This window comes from Sorex fumeus, unplaced genomic scaffold (genome assembly GCF_029834395.1).
Source record: "Sorex fumeus unplaced genomic scaffold, SorFum_2.1 ptg000037l, whole genome shotgun sequence".
NCBI lineage: Eukaryota > Metazoa > Chordata > Mammalia > Eulipotyphla > Soricidae > Sorex > Sorex fumeus.
In genome coordinates, this window is record NW_026606094.1 from 17135961 (window position 1) to 17162383 (window position 26423).

Below are 26423 nucleotides of genomic sequence, written 5' to 3' on the forward strand. Positions count from 1 at the left end.
AATGAACACTCTGGGCACACTTTATTTTCATTTTTAATTTTTTTTTTTTCGGTTTTAGGACCACACCCAGTGATGCTCAGGGCTGACTTCTGGCCCTGCAAGCAGGGATCACTCCTGGTGATGCTTGGGGGACCATATGGGATGCCAGGGATGGAACCGCATTGTCTACTTGCCCACTATACTATTTCTTCAGCCTACTGGGCACACTTTAAACATCACTCCAAATAATCAAATATTTTTTAGAAGGTAGATCTCCAAAACTATAAATTCACACCATGTTTAAACGTTTGTTCATTTAAAACATCTCCAAGCAAGGCTGCTCTCTTCTAATGACCAAAAAATCTGAGAAGTATGATAGATCATTGATAAGTACCACACAGGAAACTTTGTAAGAAATCTCCACCCCACTTACCTATCCAAGATGTAGGTACATCATACAATCAAGCATGAAGGTACATGCTCCCTTCCATAAACCCAAAACTGACAACATGTAATTGGTAATACTGATTTCTATAATCATTTAACTCACTGTCTTTGTACTATTACTTATTTATTTTTATTAATGAGCCATGGGCTGGAGCGATAGCACAGCGAGTAAGGCATTTGCCTTGCATGCAGCCAACATGGACGACCCGAGTTCGATTCCTCTGCCCCCTCGGAGAGCCAGGCAAGCTACCCGTGACGTACTCAATATGCCAAACACAGTAACAACAAGTCTCACGATGGAGATGTTACTGGGCCCGCTCGAGAAAATCGATGAATAACGGGAGGACCATGACCATGAATGAGCCATGATTTATGAAGTTACTAAGAATTGAGCTTAGGCATACAATAATTCAACACTAATCCTTTCACCAGTGTCAACTTTCCTTGACCAAGATTGTTCCCAGATTCCCTCCCCATCCCATCCCTCACTCCACTGCTGCTTGTCTACTTGACAGGCATATTGCAGAGTTCTACTGGTTGCCACTTAGATCTCATGTTTTCAGTTCTGTCGAATCTGTGTTTGGATGGCTATAACCCTACTCACATCGCTGGTAAACCCTGATGCCTCTTAACTCATAACTTCTCGTTCTCTTCTCCGTCTCCTCCTGCCCCCCTCCCCCAATTCCTCCTCTATTTCCCTTCTAAACATATAGATCAAGGATGATCTAGCATTCCCCTATTACTACAATGTATTTCCTCATCCAGTATTTTATATTTCACTGAGTGAGGTCATCCTATATTGATTTTTCTTCTTCTGGCTTCACTAAACATGGTAACGTTCAGTTCCATCCATACTGCAGTAAACTGCGTGATTTCACTGTTCTTTGTAGCCGCATAGTATTCCATTGTTTATATATACCACATCTTCATAACTCATTCATCTGTTGTTGGAAACCTGGGTAGATTCCATATCTTAGCACTGTAATTAGTACATCAATGAATAATAGTGTGCATATTTTGAGAGACTGTCATTACATAATCGGTATAGATGCGCTAAAGTGGAAATGCTGGGCCACATGGCAGTTCAGTTAAAAGTTTACTGAGAACTCTGAATACTGTTTGCCACAGGGGTGGTACCAGACAACATGCCCACTAGCAGTGGGTGAGAGTTCCTTTATCACCACATCCCTGCAAACACAGATCATTCCTTTCCAATTATTTTTAATATGTGCCATTCTCACTGGTGTGAGATGGTATCTCACTGTTGTCTTAATTTGGATTTCTCTGTTGATACCTGATGCTTATCATTTTTTTCATGTGCCTATTGCCCATCTGACTGTCTTCCTTTGAGAAGTGTCTATTCATTCCCTCCCCCCATTTGCTGATAGGGTTTTTTAATTTTTGTTTTTGTTTGTTGATCTTTGTGAGGACTTTACATATCCTGGATATCAAATATCTGATGTGTTGAATGCATATTTTTTTTACATATTTAGTTGACTAGTTAGCTGTCTTTTAGTTTTAGTCCATGGTTTTTTGTTTGTTTGTTTGCCATGGACAAGCTCTTTATATTTATGTAATCACATTTGTTTATTTTTTATCTTGTTGCCTCTGCCACTAGTATCAGATCATCGAAAGAAACTTTAGGATCCAACTCTTGAACTGTTCTGCTTATACTTTTCTCAGTGGATTTTATAGTTTCTGGTTAAATCTCAAGACCACTTGTGTGAGGTGTAAGATACAAATCCAGCTTTAGTTTTTTACACATAGTTATTCAATTTTCCCAGAACCATTTGTTAAAGGGGCTATCTATACTATTTCATGTTTTCAGTCCCTTTATCCAAAATTAACTACCCAAATGGGCTGGAGTGATAGCACAGCAGGTAGGGCGTTTGCCTTGCACGCAGCCAACACATGGCCGATCCGAGTTCGATTCCTCCGTCCCTCTCGGAGAGCCCGGTAAGCTTCCGAGAGTATCTTGCCCGCACAGCAGAGCCTGGCAAGCTACCCGTGATGTATTCGATATGCCAAACACAGTAACAACAAAGTTTCCAATGGAGATGTCACTGGGCCTGCTCAAACTACCCAAATATATGGGGTTTGGTCAGAGCATATTTGATTCTGACTCATTAATCGGAGGGTCCATCTTTAGTCCACAACCATGCTGTTTTGATTACTATAGCTTTACAGTACGGTTCCAAATTAGGTAAAGAAATACCTCCCAATTTCTTGTTTTTCAGTATGGTTTGGGCTACCCAAGGTCTCTCTGATTCCATACAAATTTTATTTTTTATTTTTCTAGATCCTGGAAGAATGTCGTCTGGTTTTGGATAGGGATTCCATTGTTATTTTCAGAAAACATGAGCAAAGTAACTTAGATTTTCCGTATTTTTCTTTTCTTTCTAGAATTTGCTACCATGAGAGTTTTGTCCCCAACACACTGAAAGTATGAAGGTTATCAAAGACCTTCACACAAAAGTGTCATTTCTCATTCGCCTTAGATTTTTTTCAGTTGTATTTTACACAGTTATGCCTACATATTAAACTCATTTTTTATCATTTGGTTTCCAAGCTGTTGTTCTTTTCTTTTCTTTTTTTTTCTTTTCTTTTCTTTTCTTTTCTTTTCTTTTCGCTATAACTTGGAAGGCTCAGAGTCTAATCCTTGATCAGTGCTCAGGGGACTATATGAAGCTGAGGATATAACCCAACGTTCCTGCACGCAAAGGTGCTCTAAAATCCACTGAATTATCTTTCAGGGTACCAACCTGCCTGTCTTTCTCTACCTTTTTCCTTCTCCATTTCCAACTGCTCACGCTATTTTCTCTCATGGTCATCCAGATTTGACCCCCATACACTGTGCTGATCTTGGGGTTTGGTTCACTCTATCTACTGCCTGAGTATCATTCTTCACTGTATATGCTTATTAGAATCACTTGAGAGAGTTTATAAAGGATTCTGATGCCTCAGCACCATTCCTTATAAATAAATTTGAGTCTCAGGGTGCAAGTGTTTTACTTTCTACTTCTTTTATTCAGAAGCTGTGAATGAGACTCACAGGCCTAGGTATTTCCTTCCATTAAGTTCTATGCCCTGACAACACACAAAATAATCTCAAGAATGCTGACCTTTCCTTTGAATTCCTGATCTCCCAAACGTCTCCTTTAAAATGACTTACCTCCAATCACTACTTGGTTAGATAATGGGCAGTAAGTCAAACATGTTTAAAACTAAATTCCCAATCTTCTTGCAAGAACCATGTTTATTCCCTTAATCTTCCCAACCCAGTTACTGGACACACTATACTTTCAATAGCTCAAATCATCTTAAACACACTGACACTGGATATGTACCACAGGTGGCTCACACTTGGACTTGGCTTAATGAACACAAATTGCAGAGCCAGCTCCTATTAACTCTATGCTTTTCACCTGAAATTTTATCCCTTAGTAAAACCTAATCTGCCTTTAAAATGTATCCACATGTATATCTCAAACCTTCCACCACTGTTGTCCTGATCCAACCTTGTCATTATCCATCTGACTTCATTTAACTACACAGTAGACCCTTCCCTGTTTGACCATATTAGCCTATTCTCAAGCACAAGAGGCAGGATGATGCTGACGAAAGGCAAATCATATGTCAGTCATTTGCTCAAATCAGCCACTGACTTCCGTGCTTATTCAGATCAAAACCAGGGCATCAAAACCAGGGCCTGAGAGATAGCACTAAAGATAGAACTACCTAAACCCAGTACTTGCCGTGAATACAGTCAACCTTTGTTCAATCCTTGGCACCACATGTTATTCCCTGAGCAAGCAGGAGCAACAAGCGGGTATGGGCCAAACACCTCCACCCCCACCCCCACCCTGCCAGCACAGCCCAAAAAAAAAAAAAAAAGAATATGAAGGAAAATCAATGATAAGATCCTCTTTTCACTGGTCATTCCCTAAAAAATCTGAAGGATAAGCAAGATATGAAGTTGTTTGTATGAACAACATAGGAGAGGATTATGTTACTAACTTTCTAAAAAATTTAAGCAAAAGAATCCTAGTTGGAATCAAAAACCACAGTTAATCCTGGACCCACACATGGCTGAACAGACTGGGGTAAATTGGAGGGGGGTGGGTTGGCATGTGCCAGCCCAAGCAGAGCCCCTAGCAGCTGCTTGCTTCCACAATCCAAAATCCCTGCCATACCCTCAGCCTGTCTCCATAGATCAGGACAGATTACCAAGATATAATCTGCTGAAAATTCAGGCATGTAAATTTTGTGATTGAAATCTCCAGGCCTGAGATAAGTACCGGGCAGATTACACCATGGCTTTGAGAACAACCGCACCCGCTAGGGGAAAAGGCAGCTCAGATAGAGAAGGGAGCACCAAATAAAGGGTGTTGGGAGGTTCCTCTTAGGATGGGAAATGCGTGATGAGAGTAGACTATAGTCCGAATAAGATTGCTACTCAATATCTCTTTTGCAAACCACAGCACTCAAAAGGAGAGAGATAACAAAAAGGAATGAACTGCCACAGTGTGGTAGGGTGGGATGGGGGTTGGGGGGAAGGGGAGTGGGAGGGATACTGGGACTGGTGGTGGTGGAGAATGGGCACTGGTGGAGGGATGGGTATTCGATCATTGTATAACTGAAACTCAAGCACAAAAATTTGTAAGTCTACAACTGTACCTCATGGTGTTTCACCAATAAAAATTTAAGGAAAAAAAAAAAAAGAAATCTCCAGGCCTTCTTGGAGTTGTGATGAGCTACCGCCTCCCACTTCCAAATACTCCTGAAGCACTGGCAGTCACCCCCACGAACCAACTCCAGTGCCACCATGTAAGTTCTACTAGCAGCCTTGTTTCAAAGACCCATAAATACATCTCAAAAGAGATCAAAAGCTGCAGTTAATCCCGGACCTGCACATGGCTGAACAGGGTAAATCAGAGGGAGGCTCCTTGGTCAGGGGTCAGCCCAAGGAGAGTCCCTGGCATCCGCCTGTTCCACAGTACAAAATCTCCACCATACTTCCGGCCTGACTTCACTGTCTCAGGACAGACCTCACCAAGAGATAATCTGCTGAAAATTCAGGTATGCGGGTTTTGTTACTGAAATCTCCAAGCTTTCTTGAGATCAGAATGGGCTACTTCCCCCTACTTCCCTATACTTCTGGAAGCCTCAGCAGTCACATCCACACTCCAAAGTTGCCACCCAATTGAAAAGCTACTTCAGCTTTACTGTCCCAATAAAAATACTGAATGCTCTAAACAACAACATGACCTCTTATCACCTGTACTGCAAAACATAATGCAAAAAGGAAAAGGAGAGAGAGAGAGCAAGAAGGAAAGTGCCTCTCATAGAGTGAGGCTGGGGGTGGTAGGGTAGGGTATTAGGGGATGGTGGTAGAGAAACGAGACATTGATGGTGGGAAATGTACACTGGTGAAGGGATGGGTGCTGGGTCATTGACTGAAACCCAATTGTGAACAGCTTTGTAATAGTCTATTTAAAGGATATTCAATATAAAAAATTTAAAAACAATAAAAGAATAGGTAATGTGGAGTTCATGCCCAATTCAATCATATTAATCAATGGCTGAATAAATAGCAGCACTCCTACATTTAAAATAATAATAATAATAATAATAATAATAATAATCCTAGTTGGATTCATGAAGATTCCCAGAAGTGTACCAGTCTGCATCAATAAGAGCTGATCTCTATACGGTCCTTCCCCAAAAGGAGGATGACTGTCTGAAACAATATTTTCTCATGCAAAATAACCTACACCACCCTATTTCTGATTCTAGAAACCATAAAGTTTGTACAACCCTTTATACTATCCAGAAGGAGTACAACCAATTCATGAATTCTTTTTTTAAAGTCAATTTGATCTTTGAAGTCGATGATCTTTTTATCAAGATGAGATTACCTTTACTTATTTATTATCCTGGTTATCTTTTACTGTTATTTTTTTTTAAAATTTGAGGCTCAACCTGGATCTGCTCAGAGCTCACTCCTAGCTCAGTGCTCAGGGGACCATATGAGGTGCTAGGTAGCAAATCTGGGTCAGTCACGTGTAAAGCAAGCAGCTTAACTGTTATTCTATCTCTCTAGTTCTAAATTATTTTTAATTCAGTGAAGAGTAGTCCACATTTGACCATAAAATTACATTAAATGCATATTAAGACTAAGCTGTATTTTAATTCCAGTGTTAAATTATATAAATTATATATATGCATATATATATCAATACTTACAAATTATCAAATTACTCATCTTTCCCACAGGTTCCTTTGTTTATTTGTTTTACTTAGTTCTGGGCCACACCCAGTGGTGCTCAGAGAAAGAACCATGTGGTGTCTAAGCATTCCATGCAACGCATTTGGCCTAAGCCTTTGACCTCTTTTTTGGGGCCCTACATTTTAACTGCTTGCTTAATAGTTTACTTCCTGATACTATATTCAAAAGCTATAATTAGATTCAATTAGATACTTTATAGGTAGAAATTATCAACTGCTATCAATTTGCAGTCCAAAATACACAAATAAGAAATCTGGAACTCAGAAATGCCTCCCTTTTGAATGCAAAATGATGCTTGGAATGAAGTAGGGATAGAGATTTCTGATCAGCTTGAAAACATATTAAAGGTTATATTTCTTCATAACAAGTCATTCCAGTGAAGTTACTCAGAAAGCTTCTAGGATGAATCAACCAAGTAATCTACAGAAAGTGGTGTCATCTAAGTTAACAACTCAGCACACTGACATGGTTCAGTGTACTTAATCTAGATTTAAAGTTTAAAAATCTATAAGCTGGCTTGTCAAGAAGATTATCATCATTACTTTCTTGTATCTACAAGTTTTTCATCTCTCACTTGGATTCCGACCACCAAATAAAAACAAATATAAACAATCCAAACAGCTCTCTGGACCCACACCTAGTATGGTTAACATTGATGTGTTTCCTCATATTCTACAACCTACACTGCTCTGTCTTTTCTATGAAAATGGTTTTGAATAAGGTCATCAAATGGCATAGTTATTGCTAAGTCCATCAGAATGATTTCAGTACTCATTATACGAGCCTGTTCACACAATCTATGACACAGAGTTCTCTTCCTTAACACTTTATTTTCCTGACCTCCTGGATACCAACCTCTCAGCTTGCTGCTTCTCTCTCGCATTACTATTTCTCCTAAGCCAGTTAACCTTTCACTTCCTTTCATCCTCTAATTCTTCCCGAGGGTATCTTATCAACGTCATGGCCCCCCTCTGACAAAAAATATCTGATTGCACTGCTAGAGAAAAGTCCAAACTTCCCATCGGATTGTTTCCCAAGCACTCAAGCTGAACCCACCAAACTGGCTGGTCTCCAATGTTCTCTGAGTCACTCAATTTTCAGTTAACTTATTCCCTGAAATCTCTCCTTAAGAAAACTAATCCAGATTCATAGTTCAAATATTCCCTCCATGAGAACAAATACAAATTAATGTGCTTGGTTTGGTTTTAACATTTTTTTTCAAGCTTCAATTGTAGAATTACAAATCCCCAGGATGATATACTCCTGTTTGAAACTGAACAAGACTGAAATATCCACGTATAGCCTTTCCAACAAATGGTGCTGAGAAAGCTGGGCAACCATTTGTTAAAATAAATAAATAAATAAATAAATAAAAAGAAGATCTCAGAACTCAGATCCCTATCTCACACTGTGCAAAAATTTTATTTCAAAATGATAAAAGAGCTTGATATCAGACCTGCACCTCTAAATTGCATGGAGGAAACTTAGACACAACCTTACATAACATAGACTACAAAAGTACCTTCAGTGCCACTTCGCAAGCAAAAAAGTCAGAGAATAAACAATGAGAATACATTAAATTCTTCTGTACTGCAAAAGAAATGATGGTTCAGAAAATAAAGGAACCCAAAACTGAAAAAAAAAAATTTGCTCAGCACCCAACTGACAAAGTGTTAATTATCAAGATATATTAATCACTGGAAAACCTTAATAAGATAAAAACAACCAAGCCCATTAAAATATGGAGAGAAGTAATAAACAGAAACTTCAACGGAGACTTACAGATGACTAAGAGATGTATGAAACAGTGCCCTGCTTCACTGATCATCAGGGAATGCCAATCTAAACAACGATGAGATATTACCTCACTCCAATGAGACTCTCAAACACCACAAAGAATGAACACAACCATGTGTTGGTGTAGATATGGGGCAAAGGGGACCCTCATCCACCACTAGAGGGAATGTTGACTAATTGGTTCAACCTTTTGGGGAAACAATATTGACACTTCTCAAAAAATTAAGTAAGAATTGAACTTCCATATGATGCAACAATCTCATTTCTGGGCATCTATCCCAAGGGCCTAAGAAGGCATTTGCACTGCTATGTTCACCTCAGCAGTATTCACAACAGCCACAACAGCAAATTTGGAAAAAATTTCAAGTGTCCAGGAACAGATTACTGAATACAGAAACTATGATATATACACAATAGACCACCTCTCTGCTATTAAAAAAAAAAAAAGACTGAATCATGTAATCCACTATGTGGATGTAACTACAGAGTATCATGCTGACTTATGTTAGCCAAAAGGAGAGAGGCAGATACAGAATCATCTCTCTCATATGTGGGATATAAAGAAGTATAGCAAGGGAATATCAAAAGGCCAAAAGCAACAAAATCTAAAATCTGGTCTACAAAACAAAGTGTATAGAGTGGGGGGACCCTGAGACAAGGGAGGAGGGAAAAGAGGACTATAGAGCTAGGTCTGGTATTGGAATATTGTATGCATGAATCAGTGCTCACTTTGGTAGGACATATTCTAAAATACGGTATATGTCAAGGGCATGAACCCCTACCCTTGACAGCATTGTAAAGCTGTAATAAGTGGTTAAAATATAATTAAAAATTTAAAAACATTTTTTCAATATCACAACTGTCCTCAAACTATGCTCAGTTGTTTCACAGAATTTTATTTCTAACAGTTACTCAATCAGTTGGGTTCATATAATTTTTTAAAAAATCAACTAAAATTTCATCATTTATTAAAAAAATAAAATTTTTGATGTATTGGGATTATAAACTATAATATTTTTTCCTTTTGGCCTATTATGATAAACAGTCTTTAATATCTAAATAGTCTATTCACTGTTACCCCACACCCCAAAGTTTCCTGGCCAATCTATCTGTGCACCTATTGTTTTATTTCCTCTCCACCCATCTCCTGAGTGAAAGCTAAGCTAATTTAATTTGTTGAAAAAGTGGTCTAAGACTGTTATGAAACTGAAACCAAACATGGGAGCAGCGTCCTTACATAGGTGACAGCTATCTCTCCCTTTGTGGTCTGAAAGCTGTCAGCTATTATGAGTTCTCAGATTTGAGCCATATTTTTATCTGTCTCTGCTTTAAATCACATATTCAGATCTTTATAAAATCTTTCCTTCACTCCTAATCAAATGGTTGGATATGAGAATAATTTATTACAAGTAATAAATTATATATCGTGAACCTATGTTTTCTTAAACACTAAGGGAAGTGTTTATAAATATTTACTTTTGTCCCTAAAGAAATACTACTTATAAAAAATTCAGAGAGATCATTGTTTTAATTGTTTAAGAACAGCTGATCAAATATTTCAAGTAAATAAAAGGCAAATTACTTGTACATGCCAGATAAAGCTTACTTTGACAACATTCAAACCTGATCATGCCTCCTCTCTTCTCTCATGCACAAAACCTTCCTTATTTTATTACTTTTGCTCCATTTGGTTTGCTGTGTGGCCAATGAAATTTGCTAAAGTCTTGTTTTCCTATGAACTTGAAAAATACTGTGGAGGACAGCAGAATTCTAAACCTTTCTCCCACACAATTACTCTGACATGGAATGGGAGGCACTGGGCCTAACAAAACAAAGCGAAACAAATCATCATCCTAGCAAGTTACGGATTTTGAGGAATGCAGTGACTGATCTTGCCAAAATCATAGAAAATTTGTTTTCAAAAGTTCAGATTATTACAGTATGGTTAGATTGTAAAGTCTTACTATTATAGTTCCTAAAGTGCTAACAGTCATTAATTAAAAAAAAAAACAACTTGGGACTTTTTTAAACAGGGAAGAATAAAGATATGATTTTATAATACCATTATAAGTAGGAAAAATATAATTTCCTATTTTACCTTTCTAAATTGTCTAATTTTTGGTTTTAGGAAATGAGACTGTGTAGATGATTGAAAATCATATTAAGGAAAATGGAAGGAAGCAGGAGCTCTGAATTCTAATTGTACCTTCGCTGAGTTTCTTTTTGCATTTCTGTTAGCTTAAGTATGCATACTCCCGTTTGTTTCACCACATTCCCCTCCTTAAAGATTTTAATCATTACTGAGTTTTCAACCACAATGACTACAGAATGCTGAAAAACAAATAACTATGTTCTCCAAATTTAACTCTACTGGCTTTAGCATTTACTGAACCCATAATACAAGCCAGGGACAAGGCTATGTGGACTGTGGTGGGAATTAAACTATACATGAGTTTTGTCATCAGTGAGAGGACACGTTAGTGCAAGAAGAAAGTAAAAATTTTCCAGGGGCCAGAAAGATAGTATAGCAGGTAGGGCCAAACTGAATTCCATCCCTTGCATCCCATATGGCTCCTTTAGCACCACCAGGAGTAATTCCTGAGTGCAGATCCAGGAGTAACCCTGAACAATGCTGGGTGTAGCCCAAAACCAAAATCAAAATAAAAAAAAAAAAACTAGTAAATTCCAGTATCATCTTGTATTGACAAGGCACTGTGGTGATCCAAACATGGGGAAAATAGAAACAAACGGGGTTTCAAGATTTGATATTTAAGTTGAGTTCTTAGAAGAACTAAATAAATGCAGAGATCAAGTAAGCAAAGTGATGAGAACATTCCATGTTGTATGTGTCCGGGGTCCTACAAGCATTGCAATAAAACAGAATTCCAAGTTATAAGGAATGGGTCTGAGTTTGCATATAAAAAGAAGAGAGGTAGTGAGATTAAGATATTTTTACCATTTGGCTAATCATTTCCAAGGGAGAAGGTGATTAGACATCTCTGAATCACTTTTTAAACCTAAGGGGTTTGTCATGTCACATCCCTTTGGAAGTTGTATGCTCCACCCAAACTCTCTCCTAACATCTTAGCTGTACCCCCACTATTGTACTGAAGATAGAATGCCCTGTCCCTTTAATAAGCCATGGGAGGAGGGTGGGGGAAACAGCTGCTACACACTGAATGCAAGGGGAATTACACCAGAGTGGAGAAAGCAGTCTTAAGAAGACAAGAGAAACATCACAGAGGTCTAAAGCTAAGAAAATAGTTTAAGAGTGAAAAGGAAGAATGAGAGAACCAATAAAGCCAGAGGGCTGAGTTCAAGTTTGTCCATGACTCAAAAGATTTTCCAGACAGCTCATTAGCAAACAATAGTTCTAATGACAATTTTTCATTATATGTATTCATTATACTTATGAATGCCTCCTGTAACTCTATCATTACACCACTCTTTGGGTTTCCATCTGAAAGATGGAATTGGTAAATCCTAGACTTTCCCAAGAAACCTACATTCCTGATCACTCATTAATGATAAGAGCAGCCGTAGACACTCGTCAACTATTTCAACTGCATCAGGCCGTGCTAAATATTATCATTCTACAGAGAAGACACAGGCACAAAGATTAAGAAACCGACCCATGACGTGGGTACTAGTGACATACTGGGTAAGCCCACACTGGTTCTAAAGTCTGAGCTCCAATCATTAGCTTAATGACACTGCTTCTTCACTGAAATGAAAAAAAAACAAAGGCTGGCCCTAGGAACTGTAGCCTATCACCTTCCTGGCTGTCTTACTGAGCATTCGTACTCAATGACAAGCTTGAATTGAGTATGTATTTCTCTACAAAGATGAAATCTATGTTATCATATGAAGTATAAATTAACCATCTAATATTTCTGTAAAGTACAAAATCTTCTCTAAAAATATCTTTGTTGAAATTTAATTTTTACAAAAATACATAGCTCTAATTGGCACACCTAAAACGTGCTAGGAATTGCCAATTCTATGATAGGAAAGTGTTTAATGAAAACCCTTGGCAATTTGAATATTATATGATATTAAATTATACTATAATTATTTTAAAGGTCAAGAATTTTAAACATTTAGTCTTAAAACTCTCCACCTCAGTGTTGCAATCAGAAAGTTAAAGAATGTATGAAAATATCTAATTATACAAAAGACACAGAAACCTACTAATTTAAAACCCTTTAAATAAGATGTACAATATTTTCCCACATGGTTTTTTCCCCCTGTATTGCATATATGAAACTTATAAAGAACATTTAAAAATGAACAGAGTACAAATTTTCTTTTCCAGTACTATTTTCAAGGAAGACAGGATTAAATATTTGGAATAAAATATTCAAGCCAGAGACATAGTACAGGAGTTATGGTACTTTCCTTATACAAGGACAGCGCTTGCACCTAATATAGTCTCCAGAGTCCTACAAGGAGTGACCCAGAACAGAGAGTCGGGTGTGTGTCCAGAACAGAAACAAACAAAAATAACACTATTATTTATTAAAGTGTAGGAAACTTAGTGAAGCTACTGTACTGGACACCACAGTAAATTTACAAGAAAAAAAAAATTAAACCCAGGTCAGTTTGATCTCTTCAGGAATTTACAGTCTGACAGGAAAGGGAAAAAAAATGAACCAAGAGAACAGATGTTAAAGACATCTTGCAAACAATATTGCTGAACCAGGAATATATGTAGCTTAGTAATAGAGCACATATTTCAACGGATGAAACCCTGGATTCAGTCCCCTGAAAAACAAAGTCTTAGTGCACAATTCTAAAAAGTGTCAAAAACAGAAAGCTGGAAGATACCAACCTTTGGGAAAATATGAACTAGGGCCATGGGATTTTCATCTAGACTCAAGCGATCATTATAAAAGTATCCTTAATTGCTCAAGTTTCACAGTCTAACAGCAAAGGTCTGGACAGAGCACAATATATTATAGGTAGTGAGATTCATTTGTACTCCATAGTCCTCATGCTCCAAATTGAAACTGGAACAGAATTTGTGGTAAGAATTGGAGTAAATGATTTCCATTATTATTTCTTTGAGGAACAATTTAGGTACTGAATGGTCTATGAATATAAGAGGAAGAAAGAAAGAAAAAAGGAGATAAAAAGTATGAAGGGAGAGAAGATGAAGAGCAGAATCATATATTTGTTTAGGACTAATTTTCCTCTTCTTTTTTCTATTATATAAGAAACTGCATTCTTCTATGAGAAATAAATTCAGACATGAGATTAAGAACAAGCGAATAAAAAAAAGGTAAGCTATTTCAGTTGGGTTGATAAACATATGTTACCATCCTTTAAAGAAGGTAAATAGCAAATGGAAAATAAGAGGTTAGGGGAATAAGAAATAAATGTGAATGTATAAAACAAGTAGATTTCAATTGCATTCAATTATTTCACCCAATCATCTAGAGGCAAAGACTCTCTAAAGAAAATTGCATTGCCTTCTCTACGTTGTCCTTGGAGAGCTGGTTAGTTAACAGCCTACCCCTGCTTCAGAGATGACCATGCAACTTACATGTCAAACTCATTTTAAAGTGTCAATCATGTCCATTTCAATCTAATTAGTTTGGAAAGTAGTGTCACTGACCTGGAACTATGCAGACCGTTTATTATCATATCATTTGATCAATCTGACACTTTACCTCAGTTGAGTTTGAGACACCTGTAGCCAAAATGTAATATTCTTTCTCCCACTCATCATTCTTACTCTCAATACAATTTCCGTATTTACAAATCAATTTATCTCTATGAATAAGCATGACCATCTTTGCAGAAGCAATCACAAAATCCCCCCTATTTAAGATTTCACAAACACACACATACACACACACACACACACACACACCAGATAAAATCAGATTTGGTCATTCGGAGTGGGGTTTGGGCCACACCTGGCAGTGTTTGGTAGTTACTCAAGATGTTGGGGTTGTTATTCCCCGTGGTGTTCAAGGGAGCATGCAGTGCCAAGAATTGGATACATGTCTGCAGCATAAAAAGCACAAACACCAGTTCACTGACCTATCTCACGACTGCAGATCTGATAATTTTCATGTCCTTGAAATGATAGTAGAAGGGAGGGAGGAAAATCAGGCGCATAAGGATATGTAAGGAGAAATTTAGAACATTATATGAAGAAGCACAAATCTTTTTTTTTAATACCGTATCAAGTGACTTGTATTTATAAAAGGTATCTATAGGTCAAAAAACCATTACCATCAGATACATTTAAATTATAATAAAGAAACATTTTCTCAGGTTCATAGTATTTAATCTTGCAGGGAAGCCTGGTAGGGCTGAAGCTGAGGAGGTAAAACTCCTTTCGGAGAATAAATAAATAAAATAAAGGCCCTCCGCTTGAGCGGGCCCAGTAACATCTCCACTGGAGACTTTGTTGTTACTGTGTTTGGCATATCGAATACTCTCGGTAGCTTGCCGGGCTCTCCGAGAGGGGCGGAGGAATCGAACTCGGGTTGGCCATGTTGGCCGCTTGTAAGGAGAACGCCCTACCGCTGTGCTATCGCTCCAGAAATCTGAAAAACACCCCCTGGCCTCTAGGGGAGGAGCCATGAGGGGTAGGAGGGCCGAATGAGATTAGTGCTATGAGAGGGTCCTCTGAGAAGTTCCTGCTTGATCAAGCAACAGCAATTGCCCAGTCTACAATCTGGGCAAGAACAGGAAAATTGCCAAATCTTTCCTTGTTTCAGCTTTTGCATATTTAAAAACTGATTTAAAAAAAAAATAAAACAAATAAATACACAAAACAAGTCGTCTTATCTCTAAAACACAAAATAGCAGATTGAATCAGAAAAAAAATTCATGTCATCAGACACCTGTGTCATATTTTCAAATGTAGTATTAAAGAAGGTATAAGAACCCTATTCACAAGACGACTATTTAGACTATATCAAAGTAGAATGTCAGTCAACAATGCTTCCTTTCCTTTTCTCACAAGCCTGTGCTTTCCTTTGGGAAAGTTAAGTTACACTTGACCAAATTTTTTGTTTGTCTAAAGGATAAGCAAGATTCTTCATTTATGTTTGTTTGGTCAATTATTAATGAATCTGATTATACATCTGGTCAAATAAAATATGCATATATTTCAAACTTACCTTCAGGTGAAGAGCCTGTCTTCTGGGAAAAGACAGCATTTACTTTACTCTTCTTACTGATATTGCTGTTTACAGACAAGCTGGACTGAATTTTTCTATGCATTTTTTGAGAAACAGGTGCTGAAAGTCTTCGGTTATCTGCCGATACAGACTTGGCCCCATGGTGAATTCCATTTCCATTGCTCAGGCTTGTGTGGCCATTCTTTATCTTGCTTGTTTCCTCCTCATTCGGTTCCAGTGCTGAAGTCTGAAGCTGAGGCAAGCGCTGAGGTTGGGCTAAGTTTGAAAAAAAAAAAAAAAGGAAAAGTTCATTCATTAATAGTTAAGACATCAATGTCTGAAAATAATCAAACTGCATTTAGTCACAGACACTTTTAGGTTCTAACCCATGAGGTTCAAATTCAAGAGGAAAAGGAAAGAAAGGAAATCACTGAATAAACATGAATACAGAAAAGGCATGCTTACCAAGGAGAAAAATAGGGTCAGAGATTATCAAAGGTGACTTTACAGAAAGATATAGAAAGAGAAGTAGGAGGATATTTTGGATTTTTTTTTTAATTAAAGATAGAAGTCTGTTTCCAGATAGACAATACAGTGAAAACCTGAAATGTGAAAAAGTAACTTTATATGTGCTTTACATGACTGATCCTCCTATGGATTCCCATTTTATTACATATTTATTATAACCACAAATTATCACCTGAGTCTTGCCGGGAGTGATCCCTGAGCAAAGAACCAGGAGAAAGACCTCAACACAGGAATGCCCCGAATCCAAAGAAAAATAAATAAAGTTCGAAATCTCAAGAAGTAAATCAATACTTGTTCATCAAATGTTGACTGCTTTATGTTAACCATGGAAGCTAAAGACACAGCACTAGTTCAATAACTATGATAATGATAAACTACTTAGCCATTTTAGAGATACAAGGAAAAGACAACAAATTCAAGACATCAAAGTTGAATATAGAAAGAGATGTAGATTTTGGGTTTTTCTTTTAGCTTCATTTGAAGTTCTGCAAAAGAATTTCTATGCTTATTGTTTAACTTGATTTGATAATCATTTATGAAGTGTTAAGACTAGAAAATAACTTGACAAAAAACACTTCTACCGCAATTAAATGCCAATTGTTTTAGAAGTGTACCCATTAGATTAAGACCACAAAAAAGAATGCCCACTTTCATCTCGTTTATGCAATATTATGGTGGAGGTTCTAAAAAAAGAATAAATAAGATAAAGGAATTACAGAAAAGTCCTGAAAGAAGGGAAGTTTTTGAGAAGTGCATATGATTTGAATAGTTTAAGAAAAATCTAAGAAACCTTAAGACCAAATAATTTATAAAGATTTCTATAAAAATCAACCATATTAAAATGTACAAAGTTGTGCCAGAGCAACAGTCCAAAGGTTTAAGGCTCTGCCCTGGTTTGATCTCTGACACCATGAATGGTTCCCTGAGCACTGCCAGAAATGGTGCTTGAACACAGAGCCAAAAGAGAACCATAAGCAAAGCCAGGTATGCTCAAAAGCCTAGTGTGATCCCCCCCATAAAAATTTCATCATAGTTTCATATGCCAACAGTAACTAATTATTAGTTACTAATTAGTAACTGTAGTTACAACGTCAACTAATTATAAATGTGCAAGAAAAATTAGCTTTTCACAGTCAAAAAGAAAGAAAAGTAAACAAACCCCAAAAACCCCTTGAGTTTACAGGAAGGAAGCTAGACAAACAGGCAGAGATTTCATGTCAGAAACTAGAAGGTATGAAGGGCATGGAAGAATATCCTAATAAATGCAGAGATATGTTAATTGTGACAATATGTTCATTTGCCAAAACTTATTTATTTTGTACAAGTCTTACAAAATTTCTAACAGACTTGTTTATGGGTATTAACGAGTCAATCCAATAATGTCTAAAGAAGACTATTCTAGAATCACTAACAAAATATATAGAGAGGAGAAAAAAAAGAAAAAAGTTGTAGAATCTGAATCACTGAATATAAAATCTTATTCAGAACTTCCAGAACTGGGGCAATCTATGGGGTAGGGGGTTGTGGGAAGGGTAATTTAGTCTGAAAACAAGAATTTTTAATTTAGGAAAAATAGTCTACGTCAAGAACTAACTCTTTTAGGGGGCTGGAGCAATAGCACGGCAGGTAGGGCAATTGTCTTGCACACGGCCGGCCGGCCTGGGTTCAATTCCCAGCATTCCATATGGTCCCCTGAGCACTGCCAGGAGTAATTCCTGAGTGCATAAACCAGGAGTAACCCCTGTGCTTCACTGGGTGTGACACAAAAAGAAAAAAAAAACCCTCTTTTACATGGCACTGAAAATATCTAAAAGACATTGATAAAGATCTAGGGAATAGCTATACATTTTTGACAAAGATGACAGTTTGTATTTGAGTAAAACTTTAACCTTGTTTACTTATTTCTTGTTCACATATCCTATGTAGCTTGAAGAAAAACATCTTAACAATCAAAACATTCTATTCATGAAAACATATTTCAAGCAACAAGGCAGATTCATTTTTTTCACTTAACAATAGTATGCTTTACACTGTCAATTAACATTAATATCCAATGCTTACTTTAGAAAATATATCAACTCCTTTTACAATGTTTTTGTTCTCTAGAGATAAAGAATACTTATCTTAAATAATATTTATCATTAAAATATTTGGGAATACCACATTATAGTGATTGTGTAATGTAAATAAACACTTTTTCTAGCTTCCAGCAAAAAACATAATATAATTAATACTCTTTGAAAGCTAGATATACCATTATCATGGCTAAAATCAGCAGTCAAGGCATCTACAAAAAGTATTTCTTATGGGTGTACAATCAATTGATCAAAGATAAATTTTCTGCTCCCGTAACTTCTTGTATTAACTAGAATGAAATCCCAACAATTGCTTGAAATGTAACCCTAGTTATGCCTTAGGTATTTAAAGAGATGCCAACAGTTAAACCTAATTCAGTGTATGTTTGCTTTTAGAGGATTTTCCTGTAATCTCACACCCAGAAGTAGAATGTTTGTGGTCACTTTTTCTCTGAAAATAAAACTTCAAGCAACTAAAGAGCTTGGTTAAGTTGAAATGCCATCTACTAATGCTGGGGATACTGATCAATTAAAAATTTCCTGCAAAGTTCATATTCCAAAAAGACACTTAAAGCTATTATGTAATTAATATTCCCTACCATACAGCGAATAAATAAAAAAATAAGGTGACAGAAAATAACTTGTTTTGTCACCAAGCTCTAAAACTGACAGACATGATCACTTTCTACTATTAAAATGATTATTTGCAAGTTACTGGGTATGTTTGGAGTAGTACTAAAACATAATCCTTCAAAATTTACCTACATTTGTTTTCAAAATTATATCCAATATTGAATTCTATTGGTAGATAAATAATGGCCCGTTAATTTATGTTTCACTGTCATCTAATTTTTACAATTTATAATTTGTACTATAGTTAGATAAAATAATCTTACCTCTTAGCTCCATTTTTCACATTAAAATTATTCTCATAATTTTTTCATATGCATGCATTATATAAATCAAACCAAAATGGAATAAACAGTAGCTCCATTAGTTACCTCAAAAGATAGTTAACCATCAAATTTTTATGGGTATGACTTGAATCCTATGATAAAATCACAACTAGAACCAAGTCAGAATCATTATTTTTTTTTCCTGAAAAAGGAACAAAATGGTCTGACTGATTAAACTGTAGCTACTCGATTTATTTTCATTATTGTGTAAAAGTTGTGTATGTCTTTAAAAGAAAAAAAAAGCACTAACATGGGAGTGAAATGATGCTTCTTAAAACACAAGTGATGCCTAGGGACCCTCACTCTCCTTTTAATGATCCACTGCTCTCATTCAGCTGTCTTTCTTTTTTCAAATCTTTACATATGTGACAGCTCTCAAAAGTAGACCATAGACCATCTGGCATTTTCAGAGGTGTAACTTGTGCAAATTCAGCTCTATTGGGAGCACACTGCTATCTTCTGCCTGCGTTATAAAGGGACAATAGAATGTAGAACTTATGAGTTGTTTTGAATTATTCATTTTTTTGCCTGTATATTCAAGAAATTTTACAAACTCTGCATTTTGTACTACATAATCACATGCGTTAAAGGTACAAAGAAACTTTTTGACACCTCTTTTCTACAGAAAGCCGGCATTTTGTTTGATATGTGAACATTCAGCATCTGTTATATCATTCTAAACAGGATGGGTGCTTCTACAAAAGACCCCATTTTAAACTTGGTCTATATGAGCAAAAAAATATATTCATGATATTTGGTAGCAAATGCAATACACATCAAAATTTCAAATACCAGTTATATGAGCATTCAACATCTTCAAACCTGGATAGCATCAGTCACCTGCTTATCATATGTGTAAAGATTTTTTTAAATCATTGCTCACACTGCAGCATGATTACAATTTTAATAATCCACAATGAATAGTTACAAATCTCTTAAGAAATACTGTGCTCGTTCAAATGTTTTCAATCAGGAAGGAAACCAATAGAAATAAATCTAGTCATTTTCAATAATAATAGTAAATATGGAGTAATGAGTGCATAGCATGGACTATCTTGGATAATATTTTTAAAGTTGGCTGATATTTTACCTATAAGGAACTATACTTGAAACTAACAGCTGCTTTAGTATTATATAAGCAATGCTTTGCTATAGAATATAATCTATTAGCATGTGTAAATTATCTTCAGTCTCTGATCTTTCTAGTAAGATTTAGTAAAATTACAAATGAATTGTCAAGCCATTTAAAGGGTTGTTGTACACATACAAAAACTCAAAATTAAATGTTTAGAACTTCAAATGACCAGTTATAAAATGACAAAAATAGAATATGGAGAAGGGGAAATGACTGGCTGTAAATATAAATTACTTTTCCCAGGGAGAGTTATAAAGCTTTTGTTGAGTCCCACTACTGATTGTGTGGTTTCTGTAGGAAACACTCACATATTTACAAGTGTTTTATTATAAATGGATACAATTTGCATTTATATACAGTAAGGCCATTAAAAAGAACTTCAATATTCATCAATGTGACAAGTATACATATTATTATAAATTATGACTAATGGCCAACTCTCCATCAGCTTGGTGCAAGTTTTTCCTCAGTGCACAGACCTCATATGGAACCTGCATCCTAACAGAAATTCTAGAAATTTCTGTTCTGTTTGCTCTCCAGTTCTCCCGCAAAAGCCCTCTCTGACTTTTAAAAAAAAAATTTACAATTTGAGCTTCTGAACTCTTTCACTACAAACTGCAATTTCCACCTCCATTTTATTTAATGCAAATATCAACCATTGGAACATATTTTAGAATTGTGATGGTTAAGTGGAACACTGATCTTTTAGAATCTCTGACTATATGGCTGAGTACATGAGTAAGACACAGGGGGCTTTGTCTTATGAAAACATCACATCCAGTTATCTTCTGCTTGCTACCCCACCAAGTTGATCGTTTGTTTTGGTTTTGGTTTTGGTTTTGAGCCACACCCTAAAGTGTTCTGGGCTGATTCCTGGCTCTGTGCACAGGTGGTGCTGGGGATTCAGAGTCAGCCATATACAAGGTAAGTGCCTTCACCTTTATAATGGTTACTTAAAAATAAAATCAGAGGCAATTTATTCTCAACCTTTTTCTTCAAACAAGATATTTGCAGTAATAGCTGCTGTAAAGCCAAATTTTAAATAAAAACACTATAGAGTTTGAATTCTGGAGTCAGAGGTTTCAATATCTACGTACTTGGAAAAAGTTACTTCATCTCCCTCTCCCTGGATATTAGGGCCATCATAAGCAAAATGCAAGACAATGACAGAAGCCTCTGGACTAAGAAACGCTTAATTTCCCAGATCCAATCTATTGCTTTTTGCTTTTCCTATTTTTTTTTTTTTGCTTTTCTTTACTCTCGCCTACCTCAGTTTCCCCTCATTTCTTTCAAATTTACTATTTAGATTTTATTTTTTTATTCTGTGTTACTAGGAGTACATTAAAGCAAATCTTCTTTTTTGGGGGGAGGGGGAGGACAGCAAACATTATCCTGTGCACTTTTTAGAAAAATAACAACTAAAAAAATTCAAACATAAGGACTTACTAAGTCGGATAATTTATGTGTTCTTTTAAGGTGTGCATGTATTTTGTTTCAGAAAAGGTAAAGGTAAAGGCCCTCCCGTTGTTCGTCGATTTGCTCGAGGGGGCCCAGTAAAGTCTCCATTGGAGACTTGTTGCTACTGTGTTTGGCATATAGAATACTTCACGGGGAGCTTGCCAGGCTCTGCCATGCGTGCGAGATGCTCTCGGTAGCTTGCTGGGCTCTCCGAGAGGGGCGGAGGAATTGAACTAGGGTCAGCCATGTTGGCTGCGTGCAAGGCAAACGCCCTACCGCTGTGCTATCGCTCCAGCTTGTTTCAGAAAAAAATAAAATAAAAATCTTTACTATGCCCTCTCCATGTGTAGTTTTCTGTAATATTTGTTTTTATAGCTTCAAATGAATTATAAATCCGATCTTATTTGTAGAAATGCCAACTACTATACATTATAGTTTTAGATGAACTTATGTGCATAATATGAGGCTACCACTCATACATAGAGAAAAGGATATTTTTATTTCAGATTTTACTATATAATAAATATACCTATGTGCCTTTATACACCGAAGATTATAGTTTAATCAAATGTATTTTGTATGACAGAACGTCAGAAATTCAGTACCAGAATAGCAAAACTGGAGGGAATGATTTCCAAAAAATCTCTTTAGGGAGATGGAGCAATAGCACAGCAAGTAGGGCATTTGCCTGCATGCGGCCAACCCGGGTTCGATTCCCAGCACCCCATATGGTCCCCTGAGCACCGGTAGGAGTAATTCCTGAGTGCAGAGTCAGGAGTAACCCCTTTGCATCGCCAGGTGTGACCCAAAAAGGAAAAAAAAATCTCTTTAAGCGAACTGAAAATTCTATACAGTAACTTGTAAACTTCTGCTTTCATACTCTATTGAACAATCATTTCTAAAAATTTAGAACAATCTTTCAGCTAAAAAAATATCAAAGGCACTTAAAAAAATCAACCAGTATGTCAGAAAAGATTTAAAAAGTACCCTAATATTATACGTGTGTTTGTTTTAGAAGGGATATATTTTTTAAAAGTTTGAAGAATATCACTCTATTGCATTTTATTTTAGCAAGTAGAAATTTTGCTTAGAATTCTTAAAACAATAGAAAGACATAATACATTATATTATTCGGGGTAGCTACTACTTAAACTTCAATCTTTATCATTTAAAGATTTAAAAAATGTTAGAACGTTTTGGCATTTCATCTAGGATTTTAGAAAATATATATATTTTTAATCTTCTTAATGGCTTCATGAACAACTACTGTGTATCACCTTGGCTTCTTAAAATTATCTAATACATATGGGGTATATGTATCCCACATATAGGTTCTATAATTTTTAATGTATTTTAAAATAAATTTCTTTATGATTTGTTACAGTGATAGTTGAATTTCTTATATATATATACATATATATATATATATATATATATATATATCTAGGGCGACACAATAACTTGAAAGAAAAGAGCTCATGAGTAGAAAAAAATTAAAGAAGCCCTGTGGTTCCACAAAGGAGCAGGACATATTTAGCCATTATCTTTTTAAGCAACAGTTCAAAAAATAGGTTACATAATCACATTCAGCATCTACAAACATTACCTTAGATTATCCCATGGTAAAACAAGCAACAGCTAAGAAAAGAATATAGCAAAGCCCCAACCATGTGAAATTTCAGAACTGCAGACTTTACACACAGATTATAGCATGCAAGGCCCACAAAGTGTGTAAGAAAACCTCACCACCTACAGAAGGTGAGTTAGTGACCAGAAACCATTAAATTGAGAGTAAAGAAGATAATGAGGGCCCAAAGCTCAAAACTAAAAGTAGCAAGAGACTAAAGTGTTTCTTTTATACAATATTCTGAGCCAGTTCCCAGAAAAAAGAGGTCTTTACCACCACCTTCTGAAGAAAAGGAAGGAAGGGAGGGAGGGAGGGAGGGAGGGAGGGAGTGGAGGGAGGGAGTGGAGGGAGGGAGGGAGGGAGGGAAAAAAATTTGGTACAGCAAATAGTTTGCAACAATTCCATGCTGAGATAATCCATGAATCTAAATCCTTGAAACCAGCAAAGAAAGAACAAACTGCCTGCATGAAGATCCTGCCAAAAGCCCATTTAAGAGAAGGCCATAAAGGACAACCAAAAAAGAAACATCTCTTAGACAATCCCAGGGTAAGTACAGTAACTGATGACAAAATCTAAGACATGATAAAGGAAAGAAATTCAGCTAAATAATGGCATGACCATCTCTGGACATACAGTCTTCTGTTCTATCCCCTAGCCTGGGGAGGGTGGCTTACACTTGAGTTCCCACGGCAATCACCCTAAACTTCATCACTACAGCCAAGACTTTTTTTAAAAAAATAAGCTGCAGAATCAAATGAAGCAACATCTAAATGTGATTTCTCAGATATGTAAATCATTTCAGAGGAGAAACAAACATCACCCCACTTAACAGAGAGCAATGAAATGACCTCTTACACTGTATAATACATCATCCGGGAGTGCCTCTGTTTTTTCTCTACTTAAAAGAGAATCTGCAAAACACATTTGTATTAGATTGAAGAATAATGGCATCTCATTAGGAAGGACTATCTTGGCTAAAGAATAGAAAGGATCTGTGTGCATTGGTCAAGAACTAGATACCTACTTTTGGTTCAACCAACATCACCCCCTTCGTTTGTGGTTAACTATAGACAAAACATATTAATAAGAGTGCAACCTAAATTTACTGACAAAAATTCCTCAAAAAAAGAGTAATTTAAGTTACATGTATTTTGGACACAGAACTTGACAAGTGGGTATTTGCTGACTTGCTTTTTGATGATACAGCTAGGCCTTCAGGACAAGATTCCATTTTCATAGCATCCCATCAACTTATCAGGTACACACATGCTGACAAAGAGTCTTGTACAATGTTCAGCACCCAATGGACACCCAGTAAAAATTAACTGATGATGATGAATTATACTAGCTTTTAAGCTGTCACTTGATCCCAGTATAAAACAACCTTTCTGAATAAATCAAGCAACAGTTTGGTATTCAAAACCATTATAAACTTCATCCTTCACCTTCATGAGTCTAGGGAATTGCTGTGAAAGCATAATATGAGGATGGGTGAACTATAGCAAGGATTCAAGAAATTTTCTCTGCTATAACAAGGGAATTAAAGATTCAGTTACAGATATCATACTGTATGTAGGGAAATGATTCAAAAATACTACTTAAGTGACCTTTTTGAAAACAGCAGAAGAAACTCGGTACCAAATTACATATCTGAAAGATTTTTCCTTCCCTATAATAAAAGTAAATCCAACTTAATATGTGAGTTAAACTGATATCTTTTTGAGGCTAGAGCAGTAGAAATGCAAATAAAGTTCTGTTAGATGATATGAAATTTGGTCAATTGCTAACTGAAAACTTAAAAAGTAAATTTATTTATAGAAACTTATGCAAAGGAGGGAGTTTTATTATCATGAATTCCCCAGAATTTTAAGAGTGTGTCACTCTCAAAATGCATTGTTAAGTATTTATTATTGGCATGCCCTTTTGCTGTACTATAAATTCCTTTCCAATATGGTCTTAGACAAAGGAACCTCTGTGCTTTAGTTTAAGTAACAGCTTACATTACAGATGATGTTCTTCCAATATACTTTGAAAATGTAGTCTCTACATAAAGACTTGGGGGCTTGAGGGAGTAAAGCACTTGCCTTGCACCTGACTGACCCGAATTCCATAACCTGACACTCATTAAGAATGATCCCTAAGCTCAAAAGCAGGGTATGTACCACCAAATATGGCCCCAAAGCAAAAAAAAAACCAAGCAAACAAACAAAAAAAACCCAAACCTTTCAGAGCTGACTATGACTGTATGGTTCTAATGATTATATCCAACCACTCTAGGAGATTCTGGCATGTTTCCTCCATCAGTAATTAATAAATAAGCAGTTATCTCATAAAACTAACAATAGTATTTAGAAAAATAGTACATATAGTTATCTAAACCTGCCAAGGTAGATTCAGACATACAAATTTTTCAATCATTTTTATATCCAGTAGATCCTCACTGAAACATAATGGAAAGTTTTAGGTACATAAATGCACAGTAAAACTAATGTTTTCTCTTTATTATCATCTTGTTCACTTCCTAATATGAAATCTCTACTCCCACCTCTTTACAGGACTGTTTTGAACTTATAGGAGTTAAAACCCCTAATTCCAAATGACCCTAAAACTCTTGATTTAGAGATGTTAATTTTATGTTCTTATCTTTACCACAGTATCAAGATGACTTTAATGTCTGTGGGAAAAAAAAATGTTTGATCAAACACAAACATCAGAAAGTGGCTGAACAAAAGAACCAATTCTTAACATACTTCAGTATTAGCAAAATTCAGAATATTTATACAATTTTGCCTCTAATTTTTCTCAAACTCACTAGATACATCAAGGTATCAAATGATAGAAACTAATATAAATCATTTTATAATAATTAGTTTAGTATATAATTACAGTGCTGCCACTCTTCTAGGCAAAGGGATATACAATGAACAAATTTACAAAGCTTTATTGCCCTCACTAAATTTATATTTCTTATTGTCTCATCAAACAAAAATCCA

At 36.1% G+C, this 26423-nt stretch overlaps 1 protein-coding gene across 1 annotated transcript in view; it reads right to left on the reverse strand.

The window, feature by feature from the left end:
* MDFIC (MyoD family inhibitor domain containing) overlaps positions 1-26423 on the reverse strand; it is a 94675-nt gene that overhangs the window by 23516 nt on the left and 44736 nt on the right. The window contains exon 3 of the mRNA XM_056118227.1: positions 15652-15927. Coding sequence (XP_055974202.1) covers positions 15652-15927 — 276 coding nt within the window. The remainder of the gene's footprint in view (positions 1-15651; positions 15928-26423) is intronic.